At 34.6% G+C, this 24137-nt stretch overlaps 1 protein-coding gene and 1 non-coding gene across 2 annotated transcripts; both read left to right on the forward strand.

Annotated features, from left to right (window-relative positions):
* The first annotated feature begins 612 nt into the window (after nucleotides 1-612).
* On the forward strand, nucleotides 613-23995 carry LOC142973770 (leucyl-cystinyl aminopeptidase-like). The gene is made up of 13 exons (XM_076115767.1): nucleotides 613-1178; nucleotides 8805-8978; nucleotides 12195-12512; nucleotides 13614-13803; nucleotides 16446-16702; nucleotides 17113-17305; nucleotides 17712-17898; nucleotides 19694-19791; nucleotides 20141-20329; nucleotides 20786-20964; nucleotides 21498-21620; nucleotides 22245-22326; nucleotides 22709-23995. The coding sequence occupies exons 1-13, from the start codon at nucleotides 721-723 to the stop codon at nucleotides 22820-22822; spliced, it is 2562 nt and encodes an 853-aa protein (XP_075971882.1). The 5' UTR covers nucleotides 613-720; the 3' UTR covers nucleotides 22823-23995.
* TRNAD-GUC (transfer RNA aspartic acid (anticodon GUC)) lies at nucleotides 22081-22152 on the forward strand. Its single transcript has one exon. It is a non-coding gene; the product is annotated as a tRNA-Asp (tRNA).
* Nucleotides 23996-24137: the final 142 nt, after the last annotated feature.

Raw genomic sequence — 24137 nt, forward strand, 5'->3', positions numbered from 1 at the left:
ATTGTGACGAAATAGAGAATTGACTGGTTGACGAAAATGATTAAACTTGTACTCGTAAAAGGTTCATCCACAATGCGTTCGCTGTAAAAATATTTTAATTTCAAGATAATTGAAATTAAAATGATTGCAGTCTGAAACATTGATTGATCTTCGAACTAGTTAAACATAGTTAATTTTACATATCAAATAGGTATAAACAAATGCAACCTTTTTTTGTTAGGAAATACCAGTTTTATAACATCACATCCCACGATATCTAACGATTAAGCCATTCTCACTGCCATTACATATAATTTTGTAACTAGGTGTAAAAAACAACACAGCTTCATTTTGCAAATTATACAACGAATGATAAATAGCAAATGTTATTATCCAAAAATATGTTTCAAAAGAAACCGTACAGAATTAACACTTGAAGGCGGGCTGTGTATGCACAAACAAAATAGTACCATATCCAGTATATCTTGACCTGTGACATTATATTGACGCTACCATTATACTCCCGTCTAACGCTGAATAAAGAAGGGTGCGGTAGTTCAAGTAAGACTGGCCGTATAGTCTGGCGCCTAGCTTCAGTCTATAGCGAGAAAACGAAACAACACAAGCATTTACGCGCGCGTACCGTCCGGACGCTTCCGAACGCTCTTTGGCGGGAAATTTAAAATTCGACGTAACATTAAAAATGCCCGAGTAGGCCGAAAACAAAATTTATTTTTCAAAATGGAGTGTAAAATAATTCGCGCGTTTTTTGTTATCTGTTTATTCTCGTATACAAATGCGATTGATCTAATGATGGACGAAGAATGTTTGAATTATACAGTGTATCCGATACAATACGAACTGAATATTTATCCCTATGTGCACACCGATCGATCATATTTCGACTGTGAAGTAATTATTACTGTAATAGCGAATGCTCCTAATGTGAATGTTATAAACTTGGATATGAAAGATTTGGAGATACAAGGAATTAAAGTTCTTGATGGAAACCGTGATATTCTAGAACATAGCAGTATACATGGAAAATTGCACTTGTATTTGAAAGAATCACTGAAAGTGTTTAACAATGTCAATAAACAGTTTTATACTATCAGAATAAGGTACCGACGACGTGTTACTGAAGATGGAAATGGCATATTTTTGGTCAAATATTATGACGAACAGAGCAAGGATTATAAGTAAGTATTTATTTAATATCTTAATTAGTCTAATATTATCTTGTTGCGGTTTAAACATTGCAGCAAAATTTATTTGGTAAATATTTGTTACGGATTTACAAATCTTATCAAAGAAATAAGTACCTAGCTTCTAAAAAAGTTTATATACACGTTTCGCTTTCAATAATATACGAAGTCTTTTACAATACTTTAATATTTATTTTAACTTTTTTTTTACGTGGGTTACCACGTGAATAAAATTTTGACATTTAAAAATAGACAATACAATTTTGCGACGGTTCGCTGAGCACGCCAGTCGATTTAACATTACCTATGCTAATTGTATGAGGTTGTATGATAATATAATGATTTCATTCAATGTCTAGTTAGTAACTAAAGTGCTAAATACGTCTATGCAGACGTTTTATTGCAATCATGAGTTTTATATTAAAGAAGCTCGTGGCTAATCAACAACATCCGCACGGATGAATCTCATAGATAGCCAGTTGCGCTCACCGGTCGGTAAACGATCTGTGGGTTAAGCAACCCTTGGCGCAGTCATTCCATGGATGGGTGACCTAGTGATATTCGAATTCGCCATTTCCGTGTTTCGGATGGCACGTAAATAGTCGGTCCTAATTGTTGTCTATTCAGATATCAGTCACTAAGCCACGTCACAGGCATTGGGGCGGCTTGAACAACTTTAACACTAGGTTGACCACAAACCATACGATAAGAAGAAGAAGAATGCTTACCATAGTTGTACCGAGGATGGGTGACCTCAGTGTTTTCGAAGGTATAAGCAGACAAGGAACGACTGCTATAATATTGTATAGTACTGGGAACTAAATGTCATTGCAACTGTAGGTCATTCTGATTCACTAATTAGTCATATTTATTTTACAAACACTATATTTATTTGTCATTGACCTAAACCTCGTTGTTTTAATAATAAACATTCAGTCATTTTTGTTGCAGTTTTGTATAACAATAATAAGAGTTATCGCTTAAAAGATAAGGAATGTTTGCTTTATTCGGCTTACGGAAAAACCATTATTTCGATTTCGAAGTAACTATTATTAAATATGAGTAGACAATTTAAATGTTTTCATCATAAGAAAAAACTTTTAGGAAATCAAAATCGTTACATTAATAAAATTTCCAAAAATATATTTTTATTGATTGATACCTATGTAATAAATAAACTAACAAGCTTATAAACTAAATGGTTGTACAATATATAATATATAATAGACTACTTCTGGGGGGCGCAGTCGGTAGCGTATTTGACTGCTGTCAACGAGGTCCCGGGTTTGATTCCCAGATCGGAGAAAATGCTATTTGGCTTTTTTTTTTAGTTTGTAATAGATTATTCTTCACATTAGTCCGGAGTTTTGGTGAAGTGCCCGGTATATGGCAGTAGGCTCGCCACCTATTACATAGGACTTACACTGTTAATGGCGAACCGCGAGCATATTTCAAACACCTTTGCGTATAACAGGCATGATATTACGTCTATATTTATTTACCAACTAAATGACAGATTAAGTCATTCAATGAAAACTGTCTGGTTTCGTTTATTTTCTGGCAGCATGATGTTTGTTGTTCGTGTTTACAAACAACGTATCGTTTTCTCTGAAGTGCTATTCTAAGCTCATTACGAATATTGTTACATCATAACAACACTATAGTCCAACAACTTAGTAAAGAGCCTTGTATGCAAGGTTTGTGGCTGACGAAGGCATACAAGATTTAGATTTAAGAACATCAATGACCTTCAGACTTATGCAGCAGACGCGCTGACGTTGGCCTGTTAGAAGCAGCTATTGTATTTAATTTTGGAAGTATACAAATAATTACATTTATTATACCTAATAAACATAAACCGTGCGTGCCAAAGCTGTCTACGAAAAGCGAAAAATAAGTCCTTTCTTCTTATTAGTTACACTAAAATAATTTTCAAATCGTTACTTTTTTCTATCTTATCACTCTACATATTTTTGTTTAAAATCTTCTAGATTTTTTTATTTCAAAAGGTTTGACATTTAAAATTCGATTTTAAATAGTCATTCCTACGATACACACTGTTTTTTCGGACGTTTCCATAATTACTAAGTTGTTATTAGTCAATAGTTGTAGGAAATGGATCTCTGTATGAGGCAGCCGAAAACGGACACAACAAATGACTATCACGTGTAGACCAAAGTCATGTGTTAGCAAGTAATAAGAAAATGACGCTTTGTAGTCAGTCACTTGTTAGCCGTAATTGATTCCGTAACACGTGAAATACATTGCTGAGCCAGGAAAAATATCGTAAGACGGCTGCGTTAAAATTGGAAAAAATTAAAAAAAACACATGGAGAATATTTGTAACCCCGGGAATTCAATAACTAAAGCTATACGGCAAACACGTAGCAGACAGGTTGACTGACTCCAAAATAAATACATAATATCACGTTTGTTACATGATATATCATTCCCGTTACACCATTAACAATGAAACCTATTGCTACCGGGCACATTACCAAACTTCGGATTTTACTTGAGAAATATTCTAATATAAATTGGAAAAGACCAATAGTACTTTACCCGACCCGAGATTCCTGCTATCATCTGCTGCTTCTGTGATTCTGATGTCTTTTTTTGTGTAACAAAATAAATGGTTCGAATGGTTTTAATAGGTATACACGCAGAAATAAATCATATGCACAGGTGTGAATAATCGTAACCTACAAAGTATCATCCGACCGCAAGTTGACCATAGTTACCTCAAAATGACCTTTTATATTTTAAATATTTTTCTTGATGGATACGATGGATGTTTATTTGTTACTCTTTCACTGAAAAACTAATTACTAGCTTCCAATGTTTTGTATAGAGACAGTTTAAAATACGGGATGGTTTTACATCTCTTTTTCATAGGACCATTATTGTTAATGGCAAAACGCGGGTGTATTTCATATACCTCTGCCTACACCTTTGGGTATAACAGGCGTGATATTATGTATGTATGTAACTAACTGGTTAAAATAGCCAACAAAATTGCGTATGTGAGCGGCGCCACGTAAGTTCTTCTAATAAAGTATGAATAAATATTATTACTTATAAAAACCACAGCTTATTGTCCGATGACATAATCGTTCGGTGTAATTGAGAGTACTGATTCAATGCAGCGCAAGGTTATGAACAAACTAAATTAGATCAGGTGTGACGTCATACACACGGCTGAAGCATCTATTCTGTATAATATTCCTGTAAAAAAATTGTTTCTAGGTTTTTGAAACAGCTCGCCAACTAGATTTTTCTATCTCGGACTATACTGGTAATCCCGACGTGTTCCGTAGCTCGATTCTCTACCACTATCTACTACCGATAACCGGCTAGCTGTCGGGAAATTTCGCACGAAGATCTGATCAGCGCCTCTAGCGGGCTCCGTAGTAACTATTTTGGCAGTACATTTTAAATGTCAAACTCTAAAGACAGTACCGGCTGTAGAGAATTGCGTGTGTATATCTTAGTGTCTGTCTTTTTATATCTAAAATGTGAAACAATCAATCAGCTAAGTAAAGTATACTATCCGTAAAGTACAATTTTTTTTTGTTGATCCCATTCTTGTAGCAATTTCTGTATAGATTTAAATATAACTAGCATCAACTGGTGTGCACACATTGTTCGACACAATTTAGCGCTATAATTTTTTTCGACCTTCAACAATCATCATTATCATATTTCAGTCAATTTACACAAAAACATTAATTATCCTGTCTATTAAAACGGCACGAGTGTCTGTGTCGTACTTTTTATTTTCTTCCGAATTATCGAACAATTTAACTATTTTAAGTAACATTTTTCCTTATCTGAAGCGGGATTCTCTACAGTCGCTACTATCAAGTAACGAGAGATTGACATTTAAAATGTAATGCAATAATAGTTTCTTCGGTACCCACTAGAGGCGCTGATCATGTTTTCGTATAGAATTTTAGATAGTTAGCCGCTTGTCGATAACGGTGGAGAATCGAGCCTCTGAATAAGGGTCTTTTTCTCTATAGGATAGGGGTTTAATCTTGATTCCACTAGGTGACACAAAATTGGTTGGGAAGATAGAATCCTTTTAAAAAGGATTAATAAACTGTTTTAAAGAACTATATGTGAAGTATACAGGAAATATTAATAGAAAAATATCTTTTGAATAATCTACAACAAGTCGTTTGCAAATTAGTTTTTATCTATGTTCATGTTGGCGTAAGGCCGAGGACCATATAAGTACGCAGTCAACCTTCCTCCCACATCGGTCTGCGGTATGTTATGGTCAAAATCCATAAATCGTAAGTTTAGTATTATGCTAATTGTTTTAATCTTCGAAATGATTTACGTAATTTTTGAAGATTTTTGAACAGTTAATGGTTATGTTAAATGCAAAAGCAATAAAAAAATTAAACTACTTTGTATCATTTATACATTTCTTGACGGCATGCAAAACCACCAACCCGCACTTGGTGGTGGACTCAAAGCCTAACCTCTCCTTCTTCGTTCTGGAGGAGACTCTTACCAACCTTACAAAGTGATAGATTAAAACTGTGAATAAAATTATATGTTACGCGGACGGAGCCGAGGGAATAAGCTAGTTATTCAATGTTCATACACTTTAGTATTCTAATTAACTAAATAAATCGTCTGCCCATTGTCTCGGTTCACTACTCATAACATATGGGATATACATGTAGCAGTTAGATTCAGCAGTCAGGCTTTTTACAAATAGTCCGATTAAGGATCCGAATAAGTATGGTGTCAAAAAAACTCCTTTCTATAAACAATACTCTAATAATCCTAAAACTAATAATCCTTGTGAATATGTACAAATGTTGTAAATATTTATTTAAGTGTATTTGTTAGTATATCGCGTCAAACCATTTTTATGAAATTCGATAGAATTATAAATAATAAAAAAGGCTACCGTCAAACCTACCTATTAAATAACATGTAGAACATGGAATAATGCTGGCAAATAACATGTAGAACATGATATTATATTTATAATAATATTCTGATTATTCTTGCTTCGTTTTTTAAGGAAATAGTTCTAAATTACCATTGTTATATTTTTAATGTTATCAAAACCAAGCCATAATAACAAATAGATTATGGATATTTCTCATAATTTATGGCTGTTTTCCGCCCACAAATATTTGCCCTATAAACCGACAAACATGACCGATTTGACCTTGAATTTGTTTTAGAACAAGAGCGCACTATTTCTAGCATCTCATATAAAATACTATATTTATAATAAGTACATAACAAATTTATTATACTTGTTTGATTCTTGTAAAATTTATGGAAAAAAAGGTGAAAAATAATTTAAAAAAAATTTAAGTATTCTTCATTCGATTTTGATTTTAGGTATGTTTACCGATTACTCGGAAACGCGTTATCCGATCTTTTTTAAAGTTTTTGTCGCTAATTTAGGGCGAACAATTGTAGATGTTTTAATGTTTATAAATTAGAAGAGCGCGTTAGTACTTTACTAGCGGGAATCAAACCCGCGACGATCGCCGCTTTTCCCTTCCATTTATAAACAATCTTGTCTTTTTACTATCTTACTATGTTCCCACTCGCACTGCAACTGTGTTGTGCGTATAAAGATTTCCGGAGCGAGTTGGCCTTGATGCATACCTTGACAAGTTAGCACGAATTGAACAGCTTGTTATGTGGCTAATGGACCAAATAAGGGTCACCGACAAACTTCGGATAGACTTGTAGAATTGTGTGTGTAGGTTTATGCAAAAAAATTGTCTAATATTTGATGCAAAACGTTTTGTGCGTATAAATTTTTTATTTGTTTATTCGTAGCAATACTAAGATCTTCAAAATGATGTAATTTATTTTAATGTATGTAAATAAAATGAGTCACCGATGCATGCACATCACTTTTGAACAACTTAACTAAATTGTTTTTTTTTTATATGTTTCTAACTGTCCTGACAATGTCTGTATAGAATCGATGGGATCGAAATTCCTACGAAATCGGGCCTGTCCGTAAGGTATAATATTATGAAGTTTGCATGTTTGTAACTCAATTACGCCAAAACTAATGAATGGATTATGATGAGTACTTTAACAACTTATAGCTAGATAGCTAATAGGATTCTTTCAATAGTGCAAATTTCGTATAAAACCACATACCTGCATCTGACCTTATTATACACGAGGAAGTAAAAACATTTTATGGGCTATTCTAAAAAAACATGAAACACTGAAATTATTCCCGAATTGCTCGAAAAAAATATACACCTAGATTTGCGTGACATTTTGGCACAGATGACATTGGCCGTGGTCGCACGTGACTCATTCAATTGACTCAAGCAGTCAGCTTACAAAATAGTGTGGAAGTTGCTGATAGCTTTTTCGGTGTATAAAAGTGGTCATTGGAAACCAACATGTGGTTAATTTATTATTAGTGGTCTTTGATTTTATCTCCGAGTTTTGCGGAGCAAGTTAATGTCGTCTTAGTAAACAGTAGTTAATCTCTACCGAGTGCCTTCTCGCAGTTTGATCATCTTTAATAAATTTAACCCTGTACTTTCCATTGCTGGGCAAGGGTCCTCCTGAGAGAGGGAGGGGAATTGGGTCCACTACTCTGGCCAAGTGCATGATAGGGACTTTGCGTGCCTTCAATAAATGTATTAAACAAATTTAGGTATACAAGATTCCATCACGATGTTTCCTTCACCGTTAGAGCAAGTGATCATTATATCTGATACATAATGTAGTAGTAAAAAACCTTGTAATATGCCTACGTGGTTCATATACTTTACATTGTAGTATATAGCGTGTATTGGAGCTATTTTCTACGAGTTGTGGCAGTTAGCTACACCCACAACAATTGAAGATCGCCTTATTAGTGCCAGTTGAGATCTAGGTGCAGCGCAATTAAGGTGATAAACGAATGTGACACTTTAACTGCGAACATTTTGCTTCCTTAGATAATCATTGAACGTACTAAGGTGTAAAGACTGGGAATTTTCCAAACGTTAGGCCTTTTTTCTTATTTTATGGTATAGTTAGTGGTCAACCTGGTGTCAAAGTTGCTCAAACCGCTCGAAAGATCTTTGATATGGTTTAACGATAGTTATCTTTGTAGACAACAACTGAGACTGACTTTTTACATGTTCTTAGAAGCACGAAAACGCTCAGTTCAAATACCGTTATGCGGTCACCCATCTGTAGAATGACTGCGTTAAGCGTTGCTTAGCCCACTGATTGTTTACGCCCACTAAACTTTGATTGAATGTTCTAAAGTATAAAAGACTGGGGATATTCCAAGCCTTAGGTAATCCCGGATAACGACTATATTATTATACCCACGACTTGACTCGCTTTGTAGCGCTGTCGGTAGTGTATCCAAATGCTGACCGTGTGTCCGTTTCGATTCCTGGGTCAAGTTCTATTAGTCTTTTTTACTTAATATTACATTTTTCAAAACAATAGTCCGAAGTTTGGTAACGTGCCCGGTATAATAGCTAGCCCTCTATTACATGTCGCTAACAATATTAATGACGAAACGAAGATGTATTTCAAACACCCCTTCCTAACTGTTATAAAGCGTGATGTTTTGTATGAACTAATTATTGTTACCTTTCATTTCAGATACCTGTTCACAACAAGGCTGTCTCCTAATAAGGCGAAGTATTTCTTCCCTTGCTTCGAGAACACAAAGTTTGAAGCAGTCTTCAAGTTCAGGGTATACATCATAGAGAATCATAAAGAAGTGCAATATACTAACACTACTCTGTGTATTGCTGAGGAACAGAAGAGAGACACGTGAGTGTTTTTGTATTCCGTATATTATTACCTATGTAGCTCGATTCTCTACTTCTTACTATTCTCTTTTTCTGAGTTTTTCGGTCAAAGATTTTTTCAGAGATTGCTCTAGTTAGAAAGTTGAGATCGTACTCGGAAATTATGTGAAGCCGTTGGTCCTGGACCTAACCTCATACTTTGCGTCGGGAGCTTGTATTTTTATTGTAAGATAAATGCAAGTGTGTCTCAATAATCGATTTATCTTTACTCAGTGACAATTTGTGTCCTAATAAATAAATAAATTTAACCCATTAATGTCCCACTGCTGGGCAACGGTCTCCTCCCGTAATGAGGGAGAGGTTAGGCCTTGAGTCCACCATGCTAGCCAAGTGCGGGTTGGGGACTATGCATGCCCTCAATATAATATGTGTCCTAGCTTTTAAAAATACTTAGATCATTTACAATGATATAACACGAAACTCTGCCCCAGTTACATCAGTCTTAGATCATCTTGCTATTGTACGGGTACAAATAATTTCCTTCTCTATACAAGGTAGTGTCCAGTTCTCCTAGGCTTTCTCTCTACACTATCACAGTTGTTGGCTAATCGGAAATAGAAAATATTTACAACTTTCCACTTTTTGTAGTGAGTCTAAGTTTTATAGTTTGTGGTCTCAGTTCAAGCAGGTTTATGGAACACAAGCTTATAGAGACTGCGACTTCAATTGCGGTTTTTTTATAGCTTTAAAAATATAATCTTACTAGTTTGTGATGATAGGTGTTAGTGTCGATGTGGGTAAGTATGTTATATTTGTTACTCTTTCAAGAAAAAACTACTGGACGGATTTAATGAAATTAGGTACACTGATAGCTTATAACAACCTGGATTAACACAAAGGATTTTTACCGCAGTAAATCTTCGTACGAAAGATAAAAAATCATTATGAACACTCATACACAGACAAACATCATAAAAGTATACCTACATACATAAAAAATCGCGCATTATTTGACACATTTTACATCATTTATTTTCCATTGTACAACTTCCTCTAATCAGCCACACTCCGGCAACACTACGGCCGCACATTGCCGAGCCCTAAAAGGTGATCGCTCGACATGAGCCGCTGAGAATTGTGTCAATTATTGTACTGTCAACCGGTCCGAATAAGCGTTACGTCGAGGAAATTTATATTGACGAACGCTCTTTATTGACTGGTATAGAGCTGTGGTTTTGTCTATAAAAATACTTAGAAATATTAAATCAATAAAAAATAAACTCACAAAAAATATTTTGTGACTTTCGATATTATCGCAAACCTATATTAATTATTATTTTAGGAAAGAATAACCTGTATTAAAAAGACAAATTGAAATGCCTAGCTCTTAAATTGATTTCCTTTTTGAGATAAAATTTAAAGGATCACAGCCCGAAAAACAATGTATTGACGGCTAAATCAATATTATCGTGAATACGATACTGGGATGTATCTATCGGAATTTCTAACCGATAAAGCACTTTCGATTTATTATAAAGAGGAGCTGATTCGGCTATTCACTAACCTAATATTTATCCTAACCAATACTTCAAGTATATGCACACATCGCATAAATTAATAGATTTTGACACCTTTTTTGTTAGCACTGATGTCGCATAAGTACAGTTTGCATTTCTTAAGCAACTTAACAAACATATTTTGTGATCTTGCAAACAGTAGCGCAATTCTCCATAGTCGATACTATCGAGTATCGAGAGTTTGACATTTAAAATGTACTGCATAAATAGTTCCTACAGCGACCGTTAGAGCCGCTTATCACATTTGTACAATTTTTTCGATAGCCAGCCGGTTGTCGACAGTTGATAGTAGTAGGAAATAGCTGAACCGCTCAGTACGTTGCTTTATTTATACAGACACACATGAAACTTATTTGGTATAATGAAATTAAAGTTCATAGGGCCGTACCAATTTTGGTTACATGGTTTTCACAATATGTAGCAAATGAAGTATGTTTTGGTATGTTTTATGGTCACGACCAAATACTGGTTGATGGTCACTACATCGTTACTAGATATTGTAAAGTCCCTTAGCCACGTCTGTCTGTTTATTCGCGAATAACTCAAAATCCACTATATTTATTATTACGTAATTTTTAAAAATAGATAGGGCGATTTTCAAGGAGTTTTTTAGTGTGTCAATTGTTAAGGCTTTGGATAAAATAACTATTAACCAAAGCGATTCTGGGTCGAGCCACTTGTTAGTTAAAAAATCAATTCGATATAATTTTTAGTTATTTTCTTATATTTTAAATATACCTAAACGTAAACAAAAAGTGGTTTAACGTCATGGAGAAATAACCACGACGACGTCTTTCTGTACTGAGTATCGAAAGCTTTACATTTAATTTACTGCAAAAATAGTTCCTGTTAGAGGCGCTGATCAGATTTTCCTACAAAATTTTCCGATAGTTAGCCGTACTGATCCTCTAGCGGGCTTCGTAGGAACTATTTTATCAGTACAATTTATTTGTCTTATGAGAATCGAGGTACAGATTGCATTGTATCTGAATCCAAACGCATTTATTTCATTCAATACTACTATTAAGTAATAAAGTGGAGCAGACAGTGGGTCATTTCGGATATTATCTCATAGTCTAGTGCCTCAACTAATACGATCACGCACGCGACTATTGTGTTCAAGTCTGAATATTATGAATTGTTATGAATGAATATTAGCATAATGTTATCATTAGTAACATTGTTGGGTTAGAGGAAGTGATTTATATACTAAGTATAATAATTTGTATTAATTACTAGCTTCCGTTCGCGACAAAAGTGTTTTTAACTGTCTAATTAATAAATGTCGTGGGAGCTCTAATTAGTTATACATCTTTTTAATATTAAGAGCCGTGGTCAAGAAGGCCCTTAACATTTCTGAAATACAAAATTCTGTTATAAAGGTTTATGACTTGTTCACTGAGTGTCACTTAGTTTTCGTATAAAGTCTCATCCACCATTAGCGCTTTATAGAAAAATTTAAGCGGCAACGTGGCCTATGACTGACCCAGGGTTTTAAATAACCTCCATGTAACATTTCAATGAAAGCAGTTCTGCGATTTGGCCGTGAAAGCGTGACCGAAAACATATCGTATTTATACTATTAGTATTATATTTTTGGTTTTTCATATAAATAAAATGTATATGCAGTACAAAAATACTTAATTGATGTATTTTTTCAGCATTAAAGACGAATATCTGATCATAGACTACGTACCGTCACCTCAAGTCGGTCTACATCAAGTTGGCTTCCACTACTCCACGTTCGCAAGCAAAGAAGCACGAGCTTCCCACTCCAATGACACTCTAATCCTATGGGCTCCGATAGACGAGATCTTCGACTTCAAATTCATATTAAACTATGGCATAACTATTATTAATTTGATACAAGAATACTCGAAGAAGAGCAGGCCTTTGGTACAAGGACCTATCAATTTGGTGGCAGTACCTACGATTATAACTGGATATGAAGTTGGGAGCTGGAATTTACTTACAAATGGGTGAGTATTCTTACGATTTTATATTTAAGTAACTTGTAGACATAACTATAATATAATATTAAAGTAAACGAGTATTATGCAATGAAGATATAACTTGAATTGAGAGTGCAACCATTACCAAGGTTACTGTAATTTGGCCGAAACATCTTGTGATAAAAGACGTATCATAGTTCTTTATGACATCTAAGATCATTATTATTATGATCATTGTGTTCGTATAATTTTAGATTTCTAGGAAAGTGAATGAGCAAGGCCATTGCCGCTACAAATATAGTTCTAGGAGTTTTAAGATGGATAATTTGCAGAAACACGTGAATGATTTTTCAAAATAAACCTCATAGCAACTATTCAACAACATGAATCACGACACGACGAAAAAATAAAATTTTATGTCAACAACATTTTTTACTAATCATTTAAAATAAAAGTAAAACAAAATAACATCATGAGAAACATTAATGGCGGGCCAAACATTAGTTTTCAAAGAAACGATTCTTCCGCGCGAAACTTGACCTAGATGCTATTTAGGAACTATTTATTTTTCGCGCAAGGTCGCTATGAATAAGCGCGAGTTATCATCAGCTGGCACAACACTTATAACTAATAATGACGTTTTGTATATAGATTGTTATATGATTTACGAGTTATTTAATACATTCTCGCTTCTACTATTTAGGGCTAACATTGTTATGTCCGCTGATGTAGTTTATATTTTTTTTACTGAATGCTGCTTATCAATAAATTCAATTCTAAAATCCTTTTTGGGCCAAGCTTCAGTGCATAAAAACTATGGTTAATCGTTCAATTTTCGTGATCAAAATGAAATAATTTAAAATTAAAACATTTGTCAATATGAGTGCCATCAAGAAAAGCTTGTAAAAACTGCCTTGAGACTTAATCTCTCTTCTATACTTACTAATCGTTGATGATATTTGCTAATGTTTATAGAAATACTAGATTAAAAATAAAACGTAATCTTCGTATACAGACAATATAGCGCGATAAAATCCAAAAACCGAGCCTAGTGCCGTAGAATTAATATTCTAAAATCACTGGTGGAATCAACGAAATAGAAATAAAAAAATACTTGCACGATTTCAGAGCTCACCGTATAGTCACAATAGATCAGTTCACGAGCATCAAACAGATCGAGATGATGACGTTTGAACTGGCGCAGCAGCTGAGCAGGATCTGGCTCGGCAACCCTGGGGAGATCCAGAGGACCAGGTGGAAGGAGGAGTGGTTCAAGGAAGGCATGGCTACGTATTTGGCGTATTATTTTATGACACAGGTAAGGAGTGATAAATGTATGTAACAAACTTGACTACCTCCGAGGCACAGTGCTTTATGTCACCACGCCGTTATCATTGCGTCGGGAGGTCGTGGGTTCGATTCCCACACGGGACAATTATTTATGCGATCCACAAATAATTGTTTCGGCTCTGGTTGTACTTTGTGTCCATTGTTTGTATGTTTGTAACAGTCCCCGTGATACAAGAGCAATTTTTAGAGCTAAAAAAACTAGCTGTAGCTCGATTCTCTACTACTATCAACTACCGACAACAGGCTATCGAGAAATTTTACATGGAAATCCGTTTCGCGCCTCTAACGGTTTCCGTAAGAACTATTTCAGCAGTATATTTTAAATGTCAAGTTCTCGATATTTGACACTAGAGAATTGCGCTACTGATCATTCAACTTCAATTAGGACTTACCGTTTCGGAGATATGATTGCTTGGATTCTTGAAATTTAGCTTCTTTAAGCTAGATCGGGTGGATTAAATAATTTGTTTAAACATATATTTTCCCGAAATGTTTGTACTGCTTTCTCAAAAAAAACTGTTTGTAACCCTTTCAAAAGATGACAAATATCCACTTATTACTAATAGTGCTTTCAAAATTAATGACAAATTATTTAGTAAACGATGTCCCACATAGTTAAATGAAATTCCTCTATTCACGGATCCTGTTTTCATCCTCGTTGAAACCACGCTGACCTAGAATGATCACGTGCAGCCAATGTTTTTGTATGTAGGTGTTTCTTCCGAATCCAACAACGTAACTGACAGTCTTGTTTTATACATCTCGCCACTGTCGGAAGTGCCCAATGAGTGCTCCATGTATCACACTTATGCTTTTAACAGCCGTCCGTGTTTCAGGATTTAACTGTTTTACTCAAACGTTTTTTGTGTTAGTTCCTCTTTTGTATATTTTTAGAATTTATTTTTAACTGCCTGCCTAAATGGAGAAGGATGTTGTCTGGTGTTATTTTGAAAGAAATACAACTAATAAATGTAAATTGTGTTAGATCATTTCTATGTAGGTAATATTGGATTATTAACGAAATGTTTAAAAAAGAGATACCTACATTTATGTCAGAAATATGTTTATTTTTCAGGCGTTGGTTGACAGACAGATTAGATAGTAAAGAGCCGCGATTAGCCGATTATAATGTTAGTTCTATGTAATAGGGGGCGAATCTATTGTGATTTACCGGGCGATCGAACTCGAACCCGAGACCGAGTGATCAGCGGTCGGATACAAATGCGACCGCGCCGCAAAGTTTACCTACTTTCTTATTTCTTTTCAAATTTAATTTGTACTCTTATTCATGTTCTCTGTTTCATAAACCTTATATTTAGATCAACGTCTTGATACCTATACAAAATGCTGTTTATATTGTAGGCTGAAACTATTCCATTGACTATTCTTGTATTGTGACACACACAACAAAGATGAGAGGTGTAATTTTTATGCAAATGAATGCCTAGGCGTAGAAGTATGTTATTGTGTTTAATCTGTTATAGAAAGATAAACAATATGGAATTTCTTCCATTAAATAGCTGCCTTTTTAGTTAAAAATATATCTGCATTTCAGAAACCCAGAAAAAAAAGATACTCTTGCTATTAGACCAATCTAAATTTCAGAAACGGGTGACTAATATTGTACTAAAGGTAGATTATTGATGTCGACGGTACAGTCAATACATCTTATAAATAGGAAATCAGAGTTATAGAAAAATATTCATATGTTATCTTAGACTTAGATTTAGCTGTCTGTCTGTTTGTCTGACAACAGATTGTATTTCATGAACCGTAACATTTAGTTGAAATTTTCACATATGATTGGTTAAAATTTCTATGGTCGCTTTACCAAAAAAAAACTAAAGAACATAATAAAATCAATAATTCAGGGAGTCATCGTCAAATGTTATTTTTTTTTCATTTAAAAAAATAGTGGTACGGAAGCCTTCCTACGTGAAACTAACTTGCACTTGGCCGGTTTTCTTGATGATATGTTATATCACTTATTGGCTCGTATATCTATTTTCGTTACCTCTTCTATAATTGGCTTGTATTCATCTATAGCTAACGTGTCAAAGAATGGTCGTAATGGACTCGAATGACCGGAAATATAGGTGTTGACTGTTCTACGCTGCCGCGTAAACATTCTATTTGCGTAGTTTCTGGCGACGGTGAAAGTCGTTAGAAGAAATATAGTTTTTATTAGAAATTGCTTTTCAGTTGCTGAAATGTACTTACCTTTCGTATCAAGGTCGTTTGATTTAAATACAACAAGGTCATGGCTATTAATTATTAATGTGTTTATGCATTATTCGTTCTAAATTTATCGCTATTCTTTGACGAACGTAGTATGTAAATTAAAAAAAAGATATAATAACAACTCCTTCGTGCAGGTGGTTTCCACGCCACCAAAGGCGTCGAAGAATTCTAAATCGATTCCTCGTAGAACGAACATTTAAGAAATCACAAGTACTTGTCTGTATGTTTTTAAAGGATCTGTGGCACAATAGTTATTCTAAGTACTACTTTTTACGTTTTACTATACTAATAGGTAATAGGTATGCCAAACTACGTAATTACGATTTATTGAATTTAATAGTAATCAACATATTCATTTCTTTATTCCAGTATAACCACGGCATTCTAAATTCCCATCGGGTTCCACTAGGCGCATACGGTCATCAAATGAGGCACAAAGCGATGATACTTGACTGGCACCGGAGTACCCCAGCCTTGGAGACCTTCAACTCTTCATTGGCCATCGAGATACCATCCAGATACAAGGAGCTGGTGCAGATGAAGACTGGAGCCATATTGTGGATGCTGGAGAACTGGGTGGAGTCTGATAAGTTCCATAATTCGCTAGTAAACTATATTAATTCGAAGTAAGTAAACTCGGCGATATATTATGCACTATTTAGGTAGAAAACCATTTTTTTTATTGATAGCTAAGAACTACTCGTTGACAGACTAAAGTTTACCATATTACTGTGCTTATTGCAGCCTGTACTAAAATATCTCTAAAATATATTTTTTTTTAACGTGTTGGTCCCTCAGATGGGCATGGGTCTCCTCCTAAACGAGAGAAGGCACCACGCTAGGCAAGGGTGGGGTGGGGCTTTGCATGCCCTTAAGAAATGTATTGAACCAATTTTCGGCATGCAAGGTTTCATGCCGCTTCGTCTTCGACTTCGACCACTTGCGTGGAAGATGCGAGCTTTTATCCCTCAAACTCGTATAACTGCTTTCTTCTTTATTTATTATTATTTTGAAAACTTCTTTTTTTCGTTTCCAGGAGAGGTAAATACATTTCGTTACAAGACTTCACGACGACAATGGATCGTGACAACATAGAGTGTCTGCATCAGTTCTTCAACGGCTCCACCGCGTCCCGCATCCTTGGATCCTGGCTCCGACGACCTGGGTACCCAGTCATTAATGTCCAAGTGTTGAGAGATAGATCGCCTAATGCAATCCAGTTGAAACAGGTTCGTAAATCCATGTACAGTTTTAAAGCAATTTTCTTTTTGTGTTCCTTTCATTTGACTGTAGCATAGCAGTTATGTGTGGTGATTTAGATTTAACGTAGCTACAACAAACGATTATTCATTTAAGTATGTACGGTAGTAGATCCAGCAAGTTGGTGTTCTTAGGAGCTCAAGCACATCTCAAAAGCATTTTTTTTTATTACTTTCCATTAGTGTTTCAGTCTAGCCCCCATAATTAGGATAGCAATATTATTCTCTTAACAAAGACGTTATCTTCCGAGGATGCGGTTCTTAAAACTGTATTATGCAAGTAGAGCCATTGTAGTGATTTTTACTTCGATAACTGATTCTTTCCCAACAAAATTGATATAGAGTAAATATTTAATTTCCCATTTTTATATTTCAGCGTCAATTCAGCTTCACCCACGAAAACCGTGGTGAGACGGATTACCTGATTCCGATCTCGTACATCGTTCAAAACAATCAGAACTGCTTCAACTGCTACCGGCCGCGGTTCACCATCGGCGCTCAGAGCTATACCTTCGGAGAGAACCTTAATGATGGATGGATTCTGCTTAATAGAAATGGATCAGGTATTAATAGTCACAGTATTACATGTTTTTTAATGAAATAGGCAGAATTGAAATATATTAGGTATATGTTTAAGGCTCATATTATTATCCCTTTCCGTTCCGATACGTCTGTGACTCTGGTTTATATCTCAGAATATAGTAAAAGAAGGTATGAAGGATTCTTACGTCACCTACGCTCCTTGTATTCTGGTTTCTTGCTGTACCTAGAAGTATGGAGTTAAATTTCTAATAGGTACTTGAACACAAATTAAAATACGAAATAATATTAAATGATATTGGTTTTTCTAACTTATCAAATAAAACTAAAATGTTTGCGTCCAAAAAAACCCTGATAGTTAATGGTTTATAAGATTTTTTTAAATTACAGAAACGTTAAACATCAAAATCTCGCGATTTATTTTGATGAGAAACTAACCACCAAAAATTAACTTCCAACTCATAACCTCTAAATAGCTATAACTAATACTTCAAAGAACAAAAGAACAACAAAATCTCCTTTACTCTGTACCACAAATCCCCATTAATACAGTCATAATTTAAAGTATTCATTATAAAACACTAGTGAACTACAAGTCCTTGGGTTAGCAATGAATCTATTTATGTTCGATCGTAAACTGATTCATTGCGATGCATTGCTAACGACTTTTTGCCAAAGTCATTTGAATAGCAAGCTAGCGTAGGCGCTGGCGTGCCATAACACGATTTATTGAATTCTTTCCTGTTCTATGTAGTATTATTGAAACTCTATAGCCGATCAATCAAAATCCGATAATTTAGTTCTTCATATAAAGCTTTTTACATAATTTTAATTGAATACTAAACTAAACTATGACTACTTGCCAAAAAATAAAATATTTGTAATTATACAGTATAATATTTACAATATATATGTTACTGTAAAAGCCCGAACGGTGGTAAATCCTAAGATTTTCCGGTATAACCTAAGATTTACCAACTCGCAATGGTAAAAGTCCGAACAATTCTTTTATTTCGAACTTTTACCTATATTCACTTGATGATGTCGAGATGTCGCCGGAGCCCCGCTTCGCGGGGCTCCTCCTTCTGGGTGGTTAAAAAAAAATAACCACGAAGGCTAAGGTGGGAGCTTCGCTTCGCTCGCTCCCACCTTAGCCTTCTAACCTAACCTACCCATGTCGCTTTGCCCAAAACTCCTCTTTTATAAGTATGTCACAGTATATAGTTATACCATGAAATAGTTATAAACATAGTTATGAAGAAAGATTTTTTTATATATCGTAACATAGTTTTTAAACTCTGGCTTGTTCGGACTTTTACCATTGAGAGTTGGTAAATCTTAGGTTTTACCGGAAAATCTTAGGATTTACCACAGTTCGGGCTTTTACAGTAACATATACAATGCATACAAAAAGGAGTGCGTCGGGCGTCGTAGATATTTTAATTTCGTCGTATTTAGTTTTTATTTTTAATTAATCTGTAGCACGGTTTTATACAGTACAGTACTATTGAACTATCAGATTAGAAATATAATTTCGATAGTTTGACATTTAAAATGATAAATAATTAGAATTAGTTCGTACGGCGCCCGCCAGAGGTGCTGATCAGATCTTAAGACCTGGTCAGCGCTCTGAGCAGCTTTGTCGATAGCTAGGCGCATGTCTGTAATCTATATTGCTAGGAAATCGAACTTTGGCCTTGCGAAGACTTTCAAGAACAGTCCCAAATCGTTTACTGTGTAACGTGTCTATTTATAATTTTTACTTACAATTTATAAGCATATTGAATGGTTATTGATTAGTGTATTTTCTGGCTTCAGGGTATTACCGCGTCAACTATGATTCCGTTACTTGGATACTCATTGCAAAGACTTTGAAAGAGAATATGCTTTCCATCGCTGAGCTGAACAGAGCACAAGTAAGTGTCATTTGTTATTTGAAAGTATACTATAAAAAAACAGATTTACAGTTACCTATATTAACAACGTAAGTCTAGCCTTTTTTCCAATTATGTACGAGTCGGCTTCCAATTTCAACTGATGCAACTGAGTATCAGTATTTTCCATGGACCGACTGCCTATCAGACCTCCACATTTGAGTTGTCTGGGTTAAAGCACGACGATCCTCGGTGAGACTGGTTTTCAGACTTTTAAGCTTCTGACTGCTGGTTACGACTGCCAAAGATCTTTTGTAATTGACAGTACCTATCACAAAAAGATAACTAAATAATGAAGCAAAACAATAATATTTAAATATGATATTTTCAGATAGTCAGTGACGTGCTAGCGCTGTACGTGGCAGGAGACATAGACATTCAGCTCGCTATGGACATCCTCGGCTACCTCGACAAGGAGAGGAGTCCTATCGTATGGGAGGCGGTGCTCAACGGCTTCGAACTCTTCACTATTGATGGCGCCGGCTGCAATATGACTAGGCATATTTATTGGGATTGGCAGGTAAGGGGAATTACCATAGTGTGGCTTCTATGTATGTTAAAAACAAAATATAATAATTATATATATTGTCTAGAAGACTTAAGTAAAAGTACATGTGACAGTGTAAAGTGTGTCGGTGTAATTCGACAGATGTCGGGTAATAAATAAAATTAGTTAGTATTATTAATTTATGGGTACTCAGTCTGAACGGTCCAAATCGAACGCAATCAAATACGAACGCGGGCCATTTGACCGTAAACAATAATCGTCTACGTTCGAATAGCTCGGTGGTAAAATAAATATAAAAATAATTAAAAAGTACATTAGCAACCATTCTATTTGCAGCATAGTTTATGATTTTTTTAAGGATTTAGCCAAATTATTCCCAAAAAAGAACCTTAAAATTATTATGTTGATTAATGTTAAACTCAACCTTCTAAAAACTATTAGCTTAATCACCCTCCCTTCTGATTCCAGGAGTTCCTAATCTCGAAAGTATCAACGATCTACGGGCAGCTGGTGAAGAGTAAGGACCAGCTGCCTCTGACGAGGCTGTTCCGCACCAACGTGGTGGAGCTCGCGTGCTCACTCAACTACGAGCCGTGCCATGCGCATGTCAGAAGGATGTATGTGGAGGAAAGACGGGGGAAACACAAGTTAGTAGAACTAACTTTGATAATACTACTTTTGTAAATCCATTTTTTAAGATGGTTTACGTTTACTTGCACCAATACTCCATAGGTGTGTGGGTGCGGGTGACCTTTCCAATCTGTTTTCGTATCTTCACGAATAGAAAGTCCAAATTTCTTACATTAAACGCCTTTTGCAGTGTTAGAAATCTTTTAAAAATTAAAAAGACAAGACTTTGTTTAAAAATTGTAAGAGCTCATGAGAATCAACAACAATGTGCAAACTTATAATTACAAACATTAAATATGAACCTGCATTTGACCAGACCGTTATCCCAACTTCCTTTAGTTTAGTTTAATGTTAAAAGTTATTTATAGTTTAGTTTTGTAATGAAATTAGTTGTACTAGTTATTTATGTTATTACCCTAAAAATAAATTTTACTTCCTTCTAATTACAGAAGGTGTCCTCTTTAATGGAACGTTAATTTATGAAATTATATTGTTCTACTTCATACTGCATTCTTGACATTCTTAACACTATGTTTATTTCTTATTTCAGTTTCTTCCCCGACTGTCGCATTCCATATTTCTACGTACTGGCGAACGAAACCTTCAGCAACACTTACACGAGGAGGTTCAACGCGATCGAACAAGACGACAAACATATTGCTGACCATAAAATGTAAGTCATTTGTACTGAATTAAAGATTTTTTGAAATTCTATGAGAAAAACTTTTGTTAGGAATTGGATGATTATTATTATACTTGGAATACTGCTTATGTGGATAAGACAGCCATTTCTTGTTAAAACCTTTCCTAACCTATGAAACGCAAGAATACTGCGTAACTATATAGTTTTTGATACCTCTAACGGTATTTTAAACAGGAGTTACTCTTTTCTTAAGATGAACTCTGTTATCCTGCCAAATTGTATTTAATTGTTACAACGAGACACAAAAAATACATAAGGACAAAATTTATTATAGTATGGAATAGTATGAATAATGCAAGAATTAACTCGATTATGATATTCATAGTCATTATCATTTGTTTTGATATGCACGTCAAAATCCATATTTCATTTTACGATAAAGTTAATCGTGTTCGGCTACTGATAGCAAATTTTGTCGCTTCAAGCATCATCTTCGGTAGTATAGTGGTCAGTATCCCCGCCTGTCACGCGGGAGACCGGGGTTCGATTCCCCGCCGGAGAGTTCTCTTTTTGGACAAATTTTATTTTTTCTTATTTATGCAATTTTTTGTTTTTTCTTAAAGCAGTTGTCTCATTATTATTCATTTATTACAGCCGCGAGAGGAACAGGTTTTTGATGAAGATTCCTTTGGGAGAGATGAGACCGCAACCAATAGTAAAGGCTATCACTGAAAGGGTAAGCATAAATAAAATTTAAATGAGTATATTTACAGAGTATTTCCAAATTCAACAAACACGTAACTATTTACAATTGCCCTAAATTAATTATTAGAAGGCTATTATAATTTAGAAAAAAAAATAACATGTGAATGAATACGGTATTTTGTTGTTTTTGACTGATTAAATTATTTGTTCATAATATTTGACTGACATATAACAATTATCCTCCAAATAAAATTAAAAAAATACAAATGAAAATAAATTACGTTTCCTTTTCTAATAGGTACTATGATTTTATCGGTTTTTACAATTTTGAACAAAATATTACAGCACGTATTAAGTATATCATATTTTCACTCAACATTCTAACACAGTATAATATTTGTTTTATTTCACAGCCAGTCGAAGGTGTAACAGAGAAACTAAAAGGAACCGCCTCATCAGCAATTTCTGAAACATACTCCATTTTGATATTACTGTTCTCTATCATACTAAACGAACTCACCAGATAAATTATATTTACAACTGTAATTATAATTGACAAATTTAGTAATAAGTGCCAGTTTCACCTGTTATGAAAACCTATTTAAGAAATAAATTTATAGCAATGGTCCGCAAAAAATTAAATTTTTTATGTATTATTATTAAACGAATATAATATTATTTTTAATATTGTCAGCTTGCGGCCAAAATTAGTGCCTTGAAAGCACGCTAGATGCTAGAAAGCCGAATATATCTAGTAGAGGTGAACGAAATACATCCGTGTTTCACTATTAACAATGTTATTCCCCTGTAATAGGGGACAAGCGTATAGCCATACTGTTACAGAGATTTCGTTAAAAGAACATTCAGTACGTTTCCTTTTTTATCTTTAGGTGATAAACTGGCCTTAAATGTAATGAATTAGAATATATATGTCATTTTCGTTTGAAATTGGCATAACTGTAGAGCTATATGAACATTAGTTTTTTATGTAAGATAGCGTAACGACCAGTTTCACAGCTTTTGAATAAGTGCCAGATAACCTAACTGCTGGATAAAGTGACAGCAAATGTATGATGGCAACTGTCCTATCGTAGTACTTCTCGACACTTTCTACAGCTGCGTCTACGCGAGAGGAGTCAAGCACTCACCGAGCACACAATAATTATTGTTTTGCGTGGACTGACTTAAGAGCCTCGAACGCGTTATGAAAAAGTGCGCTTGGCTCGTGCTCCGTTCGAGCTCGGCTCTCCCAGCCTAGACGCAGCATAAGGAATCTTCATACTAAATTCCGACTTTCTACGCTCAGTAGTTTCGGATGTGTGTTGTCCATCAGTCTGTCAGTCACTCAGTAACAAAAGAGTTTTATATGTATTGATAAGCTATCTGGTACTCATCCAGAAGTGGTGAAACCGTGCCTAATTCTACTCATTAAAATTGTCTTGTATGAATCATTTTATATTTAATTCCATTATTATACATTTTATGGTACTGCCAGATTATTTATTTTTGTTTATTAGATATTTTTTATTAAGAAGTATTTTTTTATTATAGTTTTTTTTTTCGTGTCTTAATATTTCATTCACATTCCTGTATTACTCTTGTCACATTATTTCTTAATTTATATTATAAATATTTTAACTGCTAATAGTTTTTAATATTTAATTAGTTATAATATTTAATCATCTCAAATATTATTTAATTCTAGTCATAAATATTTAGAGGGGGTTAAAATAAAATAAATTTATTTTGTTCTTAACCAATTTATTTGCTTTAGTACTAGCAATATGTACATATTACATTAAATAAGGTTTTTTAAATTAAATGTGCCTTAATTCTAAATCG

This window comes from Anticarsia gemmatalis, chromosome 6 (genome assembly GCF_050436995.1).
Source record: "Anticarsia gemmatalis isolate Benzon Research Colony breed Stoneville strain chromosome 6, ilAntGemm2 primary, whole genome shotgun sequence".
Taxonomy (NCBI): Eukaryota; Metazoa; Arthropoda; class Insecta; order Lepidoptera; family Erebidae; genus Anticarsia; species Anticarsia gemmatalis.